Below are 18,157 nucleotides of genomic sequence, written 5' to 3' on the forward strand. Positions count from 1 at the left end.
GAGTCTATGCTATGCCATTCAGCCAGCTGGAAAGCTCAAGCTCTTACTACACATATCTTTGTTGTTAAAGTTATGCCTCTATGGCATATGGCAACACACTACTATGGGTTCATGCCCATCACCTATCTGCTCTAACAGACAATCTCACACTGTAGCAGATGACACAACACCCAGCAAAAAATCACATGGTGAAGTGTATGCATCTGAGGACAAGAATTTTCTCTGGAAAGCACCTCTTTGTGGCGGTGTGTGCGATTTTTCCCTAAAGCATGCCACAAGAAGCATTCCCAGCTTCTAGCACTTCCTGCACTGGCGATGAGCTGTGCACTTGATGAGTCCAGCAATTTTTGACTTTTGGTGTTAAGTTTATGTTAAGTTATTTGATAATCAGAACTTAATGGCTTACCATAATCATACTAGATGGCACGTGACCCACAAAGACATAAATGGTGAGTCGGTTTTGTGTTTCTATAAACAAACAGCATTGCAGGCCCCGCCATGCCTTTGGAGAACTAGTACTAAGACTGACACTATATTTCAGGGCAACATTCTTTGGCACCCACTTTACGGTCTCATGTCTGATCATGCAGTATCCACTTCATGGAGCCCATTAAATTATATCGAGGACAGCCAGATCCCGCCTCTTTTTGTGAACTATACACAAACTACTTTGGCTCCATTCATACACTGTTAAAGACTGAAATCCCCAACTGTATTAGATTAGCTTCACCCATGGTATTGCAAGTTCATTTATTTGTAACTGTATTTTGCTTTGATCACCATGTTAGTTGAGATACACTCATGATACTTCCAAGTTCACTTGTTTGTATTTGCATATTTCCTTGATCACTGTGTGCTGGGTTAGCCCCATCTATCTTATCTCAAGAATATTAATGATGTTTCTCATCTTGTCTAAACAAACTGTGTAAACTGATTCCCCACACATGGATGCTGGGCACCCCTCATGTGTATTAGTAACACATTCATGAGAGGTAAGGATTACAGGACAAACTCAACTGAGACTTTTTGTTCGCAAAAATTTTGTGGCAACTTATCTTTGTAAACACATTCTGCAATTAACTGTGCCTGTTAACATTCCAATAAAGGAAATGCTTAGTGTTTGGACATCTTTTTGTTACATTGTTCCCATGCTTTACCTTTCCATTTTATCCTCCACACTTACAAAACCCATTTTATCACACACAGGTAACCCCAGCCGACCCCCCTCCCCTCCCCCCCCACCAATTCAAAGCTTCACACTGTGGGCTGCTGCCTCGAGTGGCCCACAACCTGGCTAGTGCTCACCACACCAGGCTACAAGCGTGCGAAAAGAGTGACTGCCAATGTCATCTTCCTGCACCACTTGCCTAGTGCCTGCCAAAATGGGCTGTGGGCATAGTGCAGCACACTACATCACTCCAGCATTAACACAGAGTGAAGCACTGTGTCGCAGGATGAGACCAATTCTGGCTGCCGCTACCTCCAAGTTCAGTCTCAGTCAGTACCTAAATGCTCGGCCCCCCCCCCCCCCCCCCTCCCCGCAATCATGACCTGGATTCTCAGTCACTAGTGACACCATACAATTTGCCCTAAAAATTGCGCGGCTTGAGTCTCTGGTCACTGCAGAGGCGTGCGATATCATCGCAAGCCTGCCACAGTCCAGTAGGTTTGATAGCCTGAAAGACTGGCCAACAGCACACATGGCCATGCCAGAAATGCACTATTTTTATCAGAGGAACGTGTCAACATGTGATCCTCACAATCCTGCGCACTTGCCAGCTGTCATTCCCAAAATGCTGCTACTCGCAAATTGGCTTGCACATCTGCCCGCCAAAGTCCACATAGTGTTAGCTGTGCATGACTGTATGAACATAACATGGCAGATATCATAGCAGACAGGGTCACTGTTGCCACCACCACTCAGCCATCCTGATGCCCCTTCACACAGTCTCCCATATGTACACCCTAGTGATTGGAAAAATTGACCAGTTAAAACTGATACCAGTATTTTAGTTCTGAATAACTGTGCTTTTTTTTTTGTTTGGCCTTGGTTGTAACAGGTATTTTTTTACTATTCACTAATAACCAGGTAAAAGAACCAAAGTATAATTAGTCATAGCAACAGTGCTAAAGCTTTTGGTTTTTAAATGAATCATTTTTAAAAAAATGAGTAATTCTTATTTGTAAAATGTCAATTGCTTTGAAATATTGCCTTATTATAGAAAATGGGATAAGCAATCAGTATTATTTTGATACTGTGTGAAGAGTTTGACAGAGCACTGAAAGGCCTGAGTCAGAACAAGGCCCCGGGAGTAGAAAACATTCCATTAGAACTTCTGACAGCCTTGGGAGAGCCAGTCCTGACAAAACTCTACCATCTGGTGAGCAAAATGTATGAGACAGGTGAAATACCCTCAGACTTCAAGAAGAATATAATAATTCCAATCCCAAAGAAGGGAGGCCTTGACAGATGTGAAAATTACTGAACTATCAGTTTAATAAGTCACGGCTGCAAAATACTAACGCGAATTCTTTACAGACGAATGGAAAAACTGGTAGAAGCCGACCTTGGGGAAGATCAGTTTGGATTCCATAGAAATATGGGGACACGTCAGGCAATGCTGACCCTATGACTTATTTTAGAAGCTAGATTAAGAAAAGGCAAACCTACATTTCTAGCATTTGTAGACTTAGAGAAAGCTTTTGACAATGTTGACTGGAATACTCTCTTTCAAATTCTGAAGGTGGCAGGAGTAAAATACAGGGAGCGAAAGGCTATTTACAATTTGTACAGAAAGCAGATGGCAGTTATAAGAGTCGAAGGGCATGAAAGGGAAGCACTGGTTGGGAAGGGAGTGAGACAGGGTTGTAGCCTCTCCCCGATGTTATTCAATCTGTATAATGAGCAAGCAGTAAAGGAAACAAAAGAAAAATTTGGAGTAGGTATTAAAATCCATGGAGAAGAAATAAAAACGTTGAGGTTTGCCGATGACATTGTAATTCTGTCAGAGACAGCAAAGGACTTGGAAGAGCAGTTGAACGGAATGGACAGTGTCTTGAAAAGAGGGTATAAGATGAACATCAACAAAATCAAAACGAGGATAATGGAATGTAGTCGAATTAAGTCGGGTGATGCTGAGGGAATTAGATTAGGAAATGAGATGCTTAAAGTAGTAAATGAGTTTTGCCATTTGGGAAGCAAAGTAACTGATAATGGTCGAAGTAGAGAGGATATGAAATGTAGACTGGCAATGGCAAGGAAAGCGTTTCTGAATAAGAGAAATTTGTTAACATCGAGTATAGATTTAAGTGTCAGGAAGTCGTTTATGAAAGTATATGTATGGAGTGTAGCAATTTATGGAAGTGAAACATGGATGATAACTAGTTTGGACAAGAAGAGAATAGAAGCTTTCGAAATGTGGTGCTACAGAAGAATGATGAAGATTAGATGGGTAGATCACGTAACTAATGAGGAGGTATTGAATAGGATTGGGGAGAAGAGGAGTTTGTGGCACAACTTGACAAGAAGAAGGGATCGGTTGGTAGGACATGTTCTGGGGCATCAAGGGATCACAAATTTAGTATTGGAGGGCAGCGTGCAGGGTAAACATCGTAGAGGGAGACCAAGAGATGAATACACTAAGCAGATTCAGAAGGATGTAGGTTGCAGTAGGTACTGGGAGATGAAGAAGCTTGCACAGGATAGAGTAGCGTGGAGAGCTGCATCAAACCAGTCTCAGGACTGAAGACCACAACAACTATTTTGATACATGCAACCAATGTGTGCCATAAGAAATGGTACAGTGTTTCTGAGAGAATACTGTAACTGCTAACATGTGCTGGGGCCTGTTAGATGGAATGCCTGTGCATGCAGTGTGCAAGAATTGCCCTATATCATCAACATGGAAGTTTCTCGCTGTCTTCATCGGACATCAGTTACATTACAGAAGGGCACCACCCCTAGTCTGGAAGTATTTTACCAAATGTGGTATGAATAAAGTACAATGCTTCATTTGCTTTAAAAGATAAAAAAAGGAGGAGCCACGACAAACTTATGACATCACATGAGGGGAAAACTTCAAACTTGAGAATTCATTCAAAGTTTATGATAAAAATGCAAAGTAGCTGATCTGCTGCCTGTGTCTACACAATATTCCTTCATCTCCTTGCAGCCCTTGAAAACAGACAAATTAACATGAAAAAATAGAGTTCCCCAACCTCAGTTTTCACCATTTACCACTGAATATCTAAACTGCCTAAATAGTGGTATGTTTTTCAATTATAACATGATATTCATGCAGCGTTACAAAAAAAATTAGAATCTGTAAGCGAATACTGGTGATGTTTTGTAGTACATAACCACTTATCAAATTTTGAGAAAAGCAGCAAATGGTGGAGAGACTATGTTTTGTTGTATTTACCTATTTAATTTAATATTTTGATTCTATTTGTCTTGAAGGTTAGGGAGACAAATTTTTCAATCCTTGTTCAATTTCTACATTTATAAACCGAAAATCAGTAATTTCAGAAACCAGTTACTTTGAGCAGTTTTAACAGTCTGGTTAAACTCCTGTTAGAAAAACAAAAAAAAAAAAAAAAACCAATATAACCAAAAACTGGTTGTTTCTGAAATTACCGCAATCCCTAGTACTCCTGTCCTCTATGTCCCATGAACCCTGCACAAATGTAGTGCAGCTAATAACTCACATATCTGGTGAGATAAACAAGCTCACATCTGCACTGGAGCACATTTAACCTCTTTTATCTGCGTTGCGACCATCCCCGTCCCTGTCCTGTGATGCTTACGGCTGCCAATGCACCTACCCCCATAGGTGCTCACTCCCCTCTAACAGCTAGTGGTAACTGCCATACTCGTGGTGTTGGTGATGTTTTCTGGTATCATCAGTGCTTCAGCAATGATGCCGCGAACTGCCGGGCACCGTGTGCATGGTTCCCTAACATCAGCAGTAGGTATGCCCGGCTGCTGTGCTATTTCTCAGTGTCTGTCTGTGCATGACTATCACAACCTCACCTCCACAACAGCCTACCTGCTTGACAATGGTTCTGATTTCTCAACTATCACTGCAAATTGTTATCCTCCTCTGCCCCCCCCCCCCCTCCCTCCTCCCCACCTTCCCGACTCCCACACACACAACTTTCTCACAACTTACTTCTCCTACATCCGGTCCATCAACCTTGGCCTTGGCACAGATTGTGCATGGGCCTTTACAATGGCCAATGTTACAGATGCTATCCCCAGCGCTGACTTCATCACCTACTACATCCTTCTCCTTGCCCAGTCGAATCACTCCATCATTGATGGCATGTCCCGCCGTTACATTTCTTTTAGGTCCGCAACGCTACCCATTTTGCCATCAAGGCATTGTCATATTCCAGCCCCTTTACTGATCTCTTTGCCCAATTTACTCTCCTTGTTCCCAGCCCCTTCCAGTGCCCTCTGGAAAGTGCACCAAGATACATTGCACTACACTACAACAAGAATGGGCCCCCTTGTTTTCTGCCAGCCCTGCTGCCTTTCAAAGGGCAAGTGAAGATCTGTGCAGACTTAAATTGAGGTAGTGATCACTGCCAGTGTCCTCTGTCCCTTGAAGAGTGCATGAGCCTCTACCCTACACCTCATACCAAAAAAGATGGGACGGTACCTGTGCAGTAAGTTTCCAGCCCTCAATGCCAAGATGGTCCCTGACCACTACCCAGAGCCTCTCCTGCACAGCTACATTGAAAGTCCATCTGGTGCAACCATCTGCAGACAAGCAGACTGGCAAAAGAATTTACACAGATTCCACTCACCCTGCAGGACTTGGAGAAGATGGAACAGTCACCTCCTTTGGTCTTTACGAATGCATATTTATTCTGTTCGGGCTCTGCAACACCACACAGACCTGGCAACATCTTCTTGGTAGTGGCCTATGTGGCACCTTCAGTTGTTTTGCTTTTGTGGAGAATATCCTTATCTACTCATGCAACCTCATGCAGCCCTCCCCGCACCTCTGGAAGGTATTTTCCTGCCTTCAAGAGGCAGAAGTTGTTGTCAAGCTGGAGAAGTGTGTCTTTGGTGTTCCAGAGATCAAATTCCTTGGATGCACATCATCATCTGTGGGCTCCTGCCATTTGGATGAGAAGGTCTGGGCCATTGCTGATTTCCCATGCTCTACAACTTTCGAAGAACTGCAGGTTCCTCACAACTGCAAAGTTTTTCCAGAGCCCCTGAAGAACACTGCAAGCACCACTCACGGTCACACTTCAGGGCAACTACACTAAAGGTAGCAGCCCATTTCCTGGATGGCAAAAATGATGGATTGCTTCGAAAAAATAAAATTTTATGTTCATTCTAAATTTATTTCCATGCTTTAGTAAGTTCCCTCTACAAGCTTCATGGAATATGACTCAAGTAATGTCCAACAAAAGAATTTCTCAGTGTCATGCCAAAGCTACATTACACAAGAGTTTGTTTAGCAGGGTTCTTGTACATAATTCATCACATTCCACAGAAGGAATTAGGATCAGCAGACACTGTATTATGAAATGCACTTCAATGAACTAAATATAATGGTGATTTGGAACTTGAAGTCAGCAGGTCAGAGACTGCTCAACGTGGAGTCTTGAACGGCTTGCCTCTCCTTTCTAATCTTCCCCAAGCTATCCTTTTTTCCAGAATGAGTGCGAGTCTAATCTCAGTCTGGCACACAGTTTTAATCTGCTAGGAAGTTTCATATCCCTCTTTCCTTGCTAAGGAAGAAACTAACAATTTCAAAAGCAATTATAGAGATTTTTCTATTTGTCTTAAAGTCAAATACACTTTTCTGTATTTGAGGTATACAAAGTAAGATCACAAGATTATACTACTTTGTCAGTCAGTAAATCACTGTGGATTACATCATGAAAACAAACTAATTACAGGTTGGAGGGGGTTGAGAAACATGCAAAGTAAGAGGGGGTAAGAGAGGAGAAGGTAATGTTGAATGTTTCATATTATGTTCAGTGTACACTCTTTAAATTCCATTAAAATATTTTATTTAAAACATTAAACATATTCTGTCTTAACTACTAACTTTTTCAGGCTTTCATGTATTGATCTGGCACATGGAAAATATTAAGAACCCCACTGTGTTTATAACTACAGTGATGGAAAAAAATCACAGCACCAAGAAGGGGTTGTGCAACATAGACGAAAGTTGGTGGGTGTGTTTCTAAATTTCGAAGATGATATCTATTCAAATTTCATGCCAGTCACAAAACAGTGGTGCTAACATAGCACCCCTATGAGGACACAAATCATGTTCACTTTTAATACATACAGTAACGTCGTGAATGTAAGTTACCTCTGAAGTTGGATATGGCAAGTTGATGTTAGTTGAGAAAAACACCATTATCAGCTCCTCACTGAGTGAGGTCAGGTAATAGGGCTATGAGAAGCTGGCAGTTCCTTCTGAGATATTTCAGAAAGGCTTGGCAGGAATTTTGCCCTGTACAGGACTGTTGGCAATGGTGGTCCTGAGAATGTACGATCGCAAGCAGACCAGACTCTGGATGGCCACATGGCACTACCAAGAGTGTTTGGCACATGGCTCTGGCACCTTGTATTGAATCTGCAGCACCAATTTGAGCAGCAGTTGGGACCACAGTGACACAACAAACTGTTACAGATTGGTTACTTAAAGGACAGCTCTGAGTCAGATGCTGGAGAAGTGTGTCTTTGGTGTTCCAGAGATCAAATTCCTTGGACACACGACATCATCTGTGGGCTCCTGCCCTTTGGATGAGAAGGCCTGGGCCATTGCTGATTTCCATGCTCTACAACTTTCGAAGAATTGTAGGTTTCTCAGGACAGAAATTTTTTCCAGGGCCCCTGAAGAACATTGCAAGTGTGCAAGCACCACTCACAGTCACACTTCAGGGCAACTGCACTAAAGGAAGGATTCCACTGATCCAAAACCACCACCATTAGTGACATCAATGGTGTCAAGTGAGAGCTCATTGGAGGGCAGGGTCGAGGTATACGTTTTTTTCTGATGAAAGCTATTGACACCAGTGATGGCCACATGTTAGTTAGGAGGAGGCCAGTTGAGGACCTGTAACCAACCTGTCTGCATGCTAGAGGCATTGGACCTACACCTGGAGTTATGGCATGGAGTGCAACTCCATATGCAAGCAGGAGCACTCTCATGGTTATTCCATGCACACTGACTGCAAAACTGTATGTAAATCTGTTTATTTGACCTGTTGTGCTCCATTCATGAACAGCATTCCAGAGGGTGCTTTCCAACATGATAACACTTGCCCACATACCAGAGTGCTGACGTGTTGACTTGGCCTGTTCGATCAGCAGATCCATCACCAATCAAACACATAAGGGATGTCATCAGATGACAAATCCAGTGTCAACCAAAAATAGTATTAACAATCCCGTTATTGACTGACCAAGTCTAACAGGCACGGAACTGCATCCCACAAACTGACATCCAGCACCTGTACACCACAATGCATGCACTTTTGTATGCTTGCATTCAACAACCTGTTATTAATGTACCAGTATTTCAAATTTTATTATTTTGCACTTACATTAGCATGTGATCTTGGAGATTTAGTCACTTAAAAATATTACCCAGACAAACGTATTCCCAAAATTTCATTACTCTACTTTCCTTGTGTTGCTATTTTTTTCCATCAGTTTATCTATAAGATGAGACATCATTTTACTGTAGTAATCGGTGGCATTTTCTTAATCTGCATCTCATCTTCATTTTATGAATCACTGAAGAGCTATATGAATGCCTGCTTCCACGGGAACTGCCAATGGCATCCTGGAGCACAAATTATACCCCTGGGGATGAGAGACTGTTAAGGGCGGGTGTTCCAGGTCTGTCTGTGTCACTGACAGCTCTGCAGTCAGTACACATGGATAGAGTTGTTTAATATGACACTGCTCCAAACCACTCAGAATGTCAACTTTGTAAGACACTGCCTGTAGCCAGTGTACATGCATCTTTAGTTCTGTATGTACATGCCCACATTACTTTAGCCAATGCATAGTGCCCTGCGTACCCTGGTACCTGTCATTTTATACTCCACTTGATGCCATTCAAAGCTTTACTTACTGCATCTCCTTGTATATAATCCCCCTCCCCCCACCCTCCCCTTCCATCCTCTCCTCTCTGCTTTCACTTTCACTTCCCAGTTTGGTACTTTTGTTGAGAACACCCCCCCCCCCCCCCTCTCCAAACCCCACTTGATTATTTCTCTGATTAACTTCCAACCCCTACTTTAAACCATTTAAACCATACATCTTACTACTTTCCTGTTCCCATATGCATTTCCTTTTCTACCACTCCTGCACTCCTGTCGGCATGAACAACCACTCACACGCAGTTGCTGCTGTCAAGATCATTAGTGGATGCATTTGGGTGTCTGTGTGGCTGTGAGTATTTACACTCTAAAAAGATTGGTAGTTTGTAAGCTCATTAGTTGCTGTTCTGTTATGTGAGTCTTTATACCACACATTAATCATCTGTGATGAATGGTTGCCTTTCTTCATTTTTGCATATTAAGACAACAAATCTTGTATGAGAAAAATTGAAAAATGTCTTCTTGAATGAAAGACAACTGTTATGTAAAACTTAACAGAACCTCATTAGAGTTGTTATTATTGTTCCAAAAGCTTTGACTTGAAAAAAAATCAGTCCCGAGTCAAGAACTGTGCCGTAGACACTGGCGAGCAGATTGATGCCGTATTCCTGGACTTCAGGAAGGCATTTGATACGGTTCCGCACTTACGTTTAGTGAAAAAAAATACGAGCTTACGGAATATCGGACCAGGTTTGTGATTGGATTCAGGATTTCCTAGAAGAAAGAACACAACATGTCATTCTTAACGGTTCAAAATCTGCAGATGTAGAGGTAATTTCGGGAGTACCGCAGGGAAGCGTGATAGGACCTTTATTGTTTACAATATACATAAATGACTTAGTTGACAACATCGGTAGCTCCGTGAGGCTATTTGCAGATGACACGGTTGTCTACAAGAAAGTAGCAACATCAGAAGACTCGTACGTACTCCAGGAGGACCTGCAGAGGATTAATGCATGGTGCGACAGCTGGCAGCTTTCCCTAAACGTAGATAAATGTAATATAACGCGCATACATAGGGGAAGAAATCCATTCCAGTACGATTATGCCATAGGTGGTAAATCATTGGAAGCGGTAACAACCGTAAAATACTTAGGAGTTACTATCCGGAGCGATCTGAAGTGGAATGATCACATAAAACAAATAGTGGGAAAAGCAGGCGCCAGGTTGAGATTCATAGGAAGAATTCTAAGAAAATGTGACTCATCGACGAAAGAAGTAGCTTACAAAACGCTTGTTCGTCCGATTCTTGAGTATTGCTCATCAGTATGGGACCCTTACCAGGTTGGATTAATAGAAGAGATAGACATGATCCAGCGAAAAGCAGCGCGATTCGTCATGGGGACATTTAGTCAGCGCGAGAGCGTTACGGAGATGCTGAACAAGCTCCAGTGGCGGACACTTCAAGAAAGGCGTTACGCAATACGGAGAGGTTTATTATCGAAATTACGAGAGAGCACATTCCGGGAAGAGATGGGCAACATATTACTACCGCCCACATATATCTCGCGTAATGATCACAACGAAAAGATCCGAGAAATTAGAGCAAATACGGAGACTTACAAGCAGTCGTTCTTCCCACGCACAATTCGTGAATGGAACAGGGAAGGGGGATCAGATAGTGGTACAATAAGTACCCTCCGCCACACACCGTAAGGTGGCTCGCGGAGTATAGATGTAGATGTAGATGTAGATGTATGTTAAACAGAGACTAGGTTACATTTTTGGAAACTACTTACGATCCAGTGAATGTTGTGGATTGTCAATGATGCGTATCTGCCTGTCTGGATATACAGGTTCTCCATACAATCCACCAACATCAGATGGCAGTTGCCATAAAGCATTCTCCTCTTCTTGGAGGGATCGTGGGAAGTAGAGAGGCAGCAGAACCTCATAAATTCCGAGGTCTGTGTTCTCCACAGCAAAAATTACAGTTTCCAGAGAGCTGTGGTGTTTTTCTAAGAAGCGGCGCACTGTACCTGTAAGACAAGAAACGTCTTGAGATCAAGTGTGAGACAGTAGCATTATTTTAAGAGAAAGGTATTATTCCAACTAAGTCAAGTGAATAGTATGTATACAGAGAGTGAAGAATACTCTTCATTCTCTCAGTACATACTTCATGCTTCTTGCTGATTTGTTTAATGAACATCGATAACCTCACTTACATGAAGAAAAGTCTAGTATGTGATTACATATAAAAAGTAATATACCAAACAAATTTTTCTAAAGCACTGTGTGTTGTCTAATCTCTCTGTGTGGATGTTCCATTGAGTTTTAATGCCAACTTATGAACAGGGAAATTCATTACTATGCCCTTTCCAGTCAATGTGAATGCTATTTTAAGCAAACAGCTTCCAGAGAGACTGAACTGGGCAGTAATTAAAGCTAAGGCAGCAGATGTCAAACATATCTGATATGGTAATTTATGCATAGATTATGTGCACCTGCAGTATCAAATGATGAGTTTGTCATGTCATCAAGAAAAAAATGCAAATAAAGTAACATGCGTAACAAACTATATTCCAACACATAACTGCAGTCTCAGGCAACTGAAAGCAGTGTGTGAGTAGCAGTGAGCAGCAATTCTCCTTCTCATAAATTAAAACTATGTTCCAAAATTTTCAAAACAAATAAAACAGCTGCAAGAAACATAAAAATATTAATATCCACAGTAAGCAAGTAATGTCAAAGGTTGCCTGGAAATAATACACACAAGGTTCCCTTTTGACCTCAGGAAAAACATAATAAAAGAAAAGACTGTATTCAAGGGTACAGACTTTTCAAAAGCAGAAATAAACTGTCTCTGAAATTTTTGTAAACAAAAGATAAATGTGTTTTAGATACGTCCATAAATCTACATAAAACTGTGGTTTCCTTTTTTAAGGTGCTAAGACTCCTTATGAGCATATAAGAATGTCAGTGTTAAATGTCTCATAGACAGTGATAATTGGAGAACTCTAGTTCAGTTGGTTGAAGAGAAGGAAGGTTAGGATGGAGATTGAGGGTGGGAGAATGGCGGCAGGGGAGATACAGCCATAAGGACAGTCAGGGCCATAATCATTGATATATGTAAGACTCAGACGGTGATTTCTTTTCTAAATGACAACACATGACAGCAAACATTCATTTCTGAATCTGTAACATTTATGGAACTATATAAAATAAAAACTATGCTATGTTTCACTACAGTATTTGTTTTGTTATTTACAACTGCTATGAGCTACACAATGGTTGAAGTTTGGAAGGTAAGAGAAAAAATATGAATTGGTGGAAGTAAAGCTGTGAGGGCAGGCCATGAGTCATTCCTGGATAGCTCAGCCTGTATAGCACTTGCTTGTGAAAGGTAAAGGTTCCACATTCAAGTCCCAGTCTGGGACAAAGTTTTAATCTGCCAGAAAGTTTAAAATCAGTGCACATTCTGCTGAAAAGTTAAAAATTCATTCTGGAAACAATTATAATGTTTTCCTTACCATTCCTTTTGCCATAATGTGGCTATCAGAGATTTTAACTTTTTTCTGAATCTCTGTGTGTTCCCTGCATGACGGATTTTATTTTTATTTTTGATTTTATTTTTTCACCCAACTGAAATATCTTTGTTGGCATGAAATACTGACACTAGCCACACAAGCTGTCAAGTGCTAAGGAATGGAGAAATCGTGTGCTCTTCCATGAGTGGTGGGTACAGTCTATATTTCAGAAAAGTATCTATTGTTCTTATGTGCTACAGAGTGTCTACTAATTGTTTTTTGTTATGTAAGTAGAAAGGACACATCTCTAAAGGAATCACTACTAGTTATACAATCCGAGAAGGGGAAACTTGTCCAGAAGACAAATGGAAGGGCCTCATCACTCTGTTAAAAAAACTTATGAAATGAACAGTACAAATTACATTAAGTGAGTGCAAGAATGTCGTACTCAAGCCACCCATAGAGATGCACTGTTGTACTTGACAACATTCCATATCATATAGTTCAAGAAAATAATGCTCCAAATCATGATTCCCAAATTTAAAATACATTGTTGTGCTGGAGGAAAGTAATACCTCAGTGACAGAAGAAAAGACAAAGTAAGAACTGTTAGATATCATTAAGACAAATAAGCCCAAGCCTTTGTAGACTGTAGACAGATTACAGAAGAAAATGGGTTTCCCAGTATAAATTATCTATCCACCACAAAATATATCAGCAAGAAACATCTGAGAATCTTTTGTTAAACATTTTTATGCATATGACACAATGATGCATAGAAAAGTAACTGTAGAAGACTAGGCCAAAATATATACACACTTTTAATTTTTTTGGAAGGAGTATTGGAATCATGATGTTCTAATACATCAAAAAGTTGGTAAGAATGTAACAAAAGTTGGACTTAAAAGTAGTGACATAAAAACTGACAGGACACTGGTACTGTCACGTCCAGCCAATTAGAGGAAAATTTCAATAATGTGGTCACAGAATCTTCACATACAGCAGGTGAAATCTTTATTTAAAGACTCAAGATTTACTACAAAATTTATATCTGTGTAAAGTACTCAACAAGAAGCATTATTGGTATATTACATGTTTGTTCTTAGACTTTTGGACATATTACACTATGCTAATATTTTCCCACTCTCATTAATACTTTGAAACTAATTGTAATTGCAGCCCTCTCCCACCCCACCCCTGTCCTCCTCCTCCCTTTCTCTCTATCAGTGTTGGCATGGTAAGTGAGTCAGCAAACACTATCATTTTCATTGCCCAGTGGTACAGTTACCGTATTTTGTGGACTATAAGATGCCACTGACTATGAGACCCCTCTTAATTTTTACGACTTTTTTTTTATAAAAAGTAACATTTTCACTACCAGACTGCAAAGCCACAGTAAAAGAAATTGGTTTATAAAACTGAAATGACCTTTAAAATCCATTAAAATAGTCATCTAAACTTTCTTCTTCTTCCTCTTCCTCTTTACTATCATCATTGTCCTCTTCACATATAAGATAGTCTTCATTGGCATCGAGAGTGTTAGTGATGCCGCACTTTCTGTAAGATTTAACAATAATGTCTTCTCTCACTCTAGACCACGACTGGTTTATCCACTGACACACTTGTTTGGTTATAGGTCATTTTAGAGCCCCCTTCAGCTTGAATTTATGTCAGGTTTCATCCATCATCCACTTGTTCCATTCCTCTCTCACGTACATTTTAAAAGGTTTATTTATCATGGCATCAAGAGGTTGCAGTTGAGAAGTAAGTTATCCCAGAATGACAGCAAGTTCTGCATTTCCATGTCTCAATTTCTGTTTCACAGAATTTTTCAGATGACTACTAAACTGATCTAGTACAAGAAGAAAACTCTTCTTCAATAAAGCATCTTTCCTTCCCTCCCACACACTGTTAATCCATAATTTCATAACAGCCTCATCCATCCAACCATTCTGATGTACATGAACAAAACCAACTGGTGGTATTTCAGAAGGTTTTGACATTGTTTTGTGCTTCAAAATGATCACTGGATTAAGTTTAGTATCATCAGCACAACACGAAAGGACAGCAGTGTAATGCATTTTTTAATGTCCACTTGTTTTTATAGATACAGTTTTAGTACCTTTCATGGCATCAGTTTTGTTACTCACCACATCCAATGTCAAAGGAGTTTCATCCATATTTGCTGTTTGCTTAATTCTACACTGGTTTACTTTCAATGCTGAATATTAAAGTAATGGAAAGATAATATTTTCTCTTTGAACTCTTATGGTACTTTCTGAGATATTTTGGTTTTGATTCAAATGATAAGCCCATGACATTACATAAACCTGCAGCACCAACCAACTCCACCCTTAAAGTCTGATGTGTTCCACTGTAGCACTAGATTAGATTTGAATCATCTTTGTATTAATTCCAATGCCATATTGATGGTGTCCTCGAATCCATGTCAGTGTGTCAGCTTCTAGTTTTGGCCATTTTGTATTCAGTACTCTATTTGCACATTTAGTCTTCCTCATTTTTTTCAGTTCTTCTTTACTAGCCCACCAATTGCAAATAATTTTTTCTGCTTGTGGAAGGCTGAAATGCTGCCCAGCTGTTCTGTTTCTGTATATTTCTGTGTATGTTATTAGTTTCAATTTATAGCCCACATCATATTTTCTTCCTTTATGAAACTAGCTACTAACAAAAAAATTTACTGTTACCATTAACACATATCACTTTCAATTCTAGTTCACTGGCACCACATACTGCACTAATGCATCATATGTGTTCTGGGTTTGTGATGGTGGGGCGGGAGGGAATCAGTGTTAGGTACTAGCAAGCTTGTAAATCCACACACTCATGTTTATCACATTGGTCCACTGCTGCTGCCAGTTGAATCCAATATTACCAGATAGAGAAAGGTTTCCTGCAGCCATTTTTAAGACTGGCAGGGACTTTAAATCAAACACTGGACATTTTTATATTAATTTCGAGTATAAGATGCACCTCAGTTTGAAGACAATTTTTTGAACAAAAAAGTGCATCTTATAGTATGGAAAATACAGTATGTCAGATGAAGTGTACAATAAATTTCATTGTTACTGCTATGAGTGTTTTTTCTTTTTTATGTTTCTAGAACATACTTTCTGGCTGACCTCCATATTACTGTTCTTTAGAGTATCTGCAATGACATATTCAACTGAAACATATGATGAAGGGGAGGGGTGGGAGGAGATGAAAAGCAATCCAAAACAAGTTACAAAAAGAAAAAAAATATTTGCTTTACCCGGTAGTTGCATTTTTTTTTTTTTTTTTTTTTTTTTTTTTTTTGCCTACTGGCTACATGTTTCAGTAACAGGTATCATCATCAGGCCACCTCCTGATGCACAGTCGTCAGGCTCGCTTCCAGTGAGTGTGAGTGTGTGTGTGTGGGGGGGGGGGGGAGGCTAACATGCTGTGCAAGATATATGAGACAGGAAAATACCCTCGGACTTCAAGAATAATGTAATAATTTAAGCTCCAAAGAAAGGAGGTACTGACAGTTGTGAATATTAATGAACTATCAGTTTAATAAGTCAGGGTTGCATAATACTAACACAAATTATTCACAGGTTTTCTGTCTGGCAGAAGCTGACCTCGGGGAAGATTACAGAGAAGATTTCAGAGAAAATATTGGAACAAACCAGGCAGTACTGACCCTAAGACTTACCTTAGCAGATAGGTTAAAGAAAGGCAAACCTACATTTATATATAGCATTTAGAGATTTAGTGAAAGCTTTAGACAAGTTTGACTGGAATACATTCTTTAAATTTCTGAAGGTAGCATGGGTAAAGTACAGGGAGCGAATGTTATTTACAACTTGCATAGAAGTCAGATAAGAGTCAAAGGGCACACAAGAGAAGCAGTGGATGAGAAGAGCGTGAAACAGTGTTGTAGCCTATCCCCACTGTAATTCAATTTGTACATTGAGCAAGCTGTGAAGGAATGCAAGGAGAAATTTGGAACATGTAAGAGAGGACAAATAAAAACTTTCTGGGTTGTTGATGACACTTTAATTCTGTCAGAGACAGCAAAGTACATGGAAGTGTCTTGAGCAGGGGACATTAGGTGAAAAAAAAAAAGATGTCATACACATTAAAATACAAACTGAAGGTTTAATGTATCAGGTATGTGTTCTGCAAACTGTTGGAATCTCTCGAGTCAGCAGTTGCAAATGCCCAATATTTCTTTTGACCAGAATATATCTAGTATTATAGGTTTCCAAATGATTATTCAAAAGAACCTTTAATTTCATTTTGCATGTAGGGAATTACAAATTATTATACTGTATAAACAGCAATTTGGAAGTGCTATTAGAAAAGCATTCTTTTTTTCTAGAACATTTTCTATTGCACATAATCATAAATGCCCACTTTAGAAGGGTATTATTCAAGGTGCATACATGACAGTTATGTTAATCATTACTGATAGTTAATGTATTGCTGATCAGTATTTATCTACAGGAGATGAAATGTGAAGCACTTCCAACACACACACACACACACACACACACACACACACACACACACACACAGAGAGAGAGAGAGAGAGAGAGAGAGAGAGAGAGAGAGAGAGACCACCAAGCTTTTGAAACTAATAGTTCCTTCACTGGTGAGGTCAGAAGAGTGTGTTGAGGAAACATAAAAAGAAGGGCAGGTCTCCAAGATCCTGGGATTAGACAGACCAACCTGTAGTGAAAAAGAAGGTAGTCTAATAATAGTTAATGTATTAGATGTATGGTCCTACATATGTTTTTAACAGGTTTGAGAACACTGAAGGGTGTACTTTGTTGTGGTATTTACAGAATATGCATTTGAAGATGTAATTATCAGAACAAAAAAGTAAAATAATGTGTTTCATATTTTTAAAAGACTTACGTATTGCTATATGAGCTCCTTCATCAGGTGGGTAGTTTCTTCTAACAGAGTTCACTACACATAGAGCAAGTGAAGAAATATTCAGCTCACAAGCCTTTTGTAAAATATTTCTGAAAAAGAAACAATAATCATGTAAGGTGGTTATTAGCTTATCAAAACTGCATGACTTTTTATGAAAATTGTGGCACACAGAATTACAAAAAATCAGAACACACTAATTTTCTGACAATGTCAACAGTAGTTCTAGTACACCAATACATTGTTCAGCTGGCCCAGTCAACTAATTATTGTCCTTGCAGTTTTCTTATAGAATATTATATCACCAGTGATGACTATAATGGATAGTAAAAAGACAAGAGAACTCACATTTGTAAAATATATCACAGAACTAGATTGACACAGAAGTAGGAAGAGAAAATTAAGAAACTCTGTATGTAACTGGAGGAAGGAAAGAACCACTAAGGGTAAGGACACGCACTTATGAGTAGAGGGACTGGTAAATGGTTGTCAACAGAAAGATTAACAGAAAGAATACCTTTCATGATAACTTCATTTACATGCAGGAAAACTGAAATGTCAAGTTATCTAAGAAACTGAAGGAAGAGAAGCCTAAGATAGAACTAGAACATGTACAGCACACT

The 18,157-nt window shown here is 39.8% G+C and overlaps 1 protein-coding gene across 2 annotated transcripts in view; it reads right to left on the reverse strand.

The window, feature by feature from the left end:
• The window catches only part of LOC126482367 (protein GDAP2 homolog), a 991,597-nt gene that overhangs the window by 181,867 nt on the left and 791,573 nt on the right, over positions 1-18,157 (reverse strand). For both annotated transcript variants that reach the window (XM_050106457.1, XM_050106456.1), the window contains 2 exons: positions 17,517-17,626; positions 10,887-11,126 (listed from right to left, as the gene is read on the reverse strand). In XM_050106457.1, coding sequence (XP_049962414.1) covers positions 10,887-11,126; positions 17,517-17,626 — 350 coding nt within the window. The remainder of the gene's footprint in view (positions 1-10,886; positions 11,127-17,516; positions 17,627-18,157) is intronic.

This window comes from Schistocerca serialis, chromosome 5 (assembly GCF_023864345.2).
Source record: "Schistocerca serialis cubense isolate TAMUIC-IGC-003099 chromosome 5, iqSchSeri2.2, whole genome shotgun sequence".
In the NCBI taxonomy this organism is placed as follows: Eukaryota; Metazoa; Arthropoda; class Insecta; order Orthoptera; family Acrididae; genus Schistocerca; species Schistocerca serialis.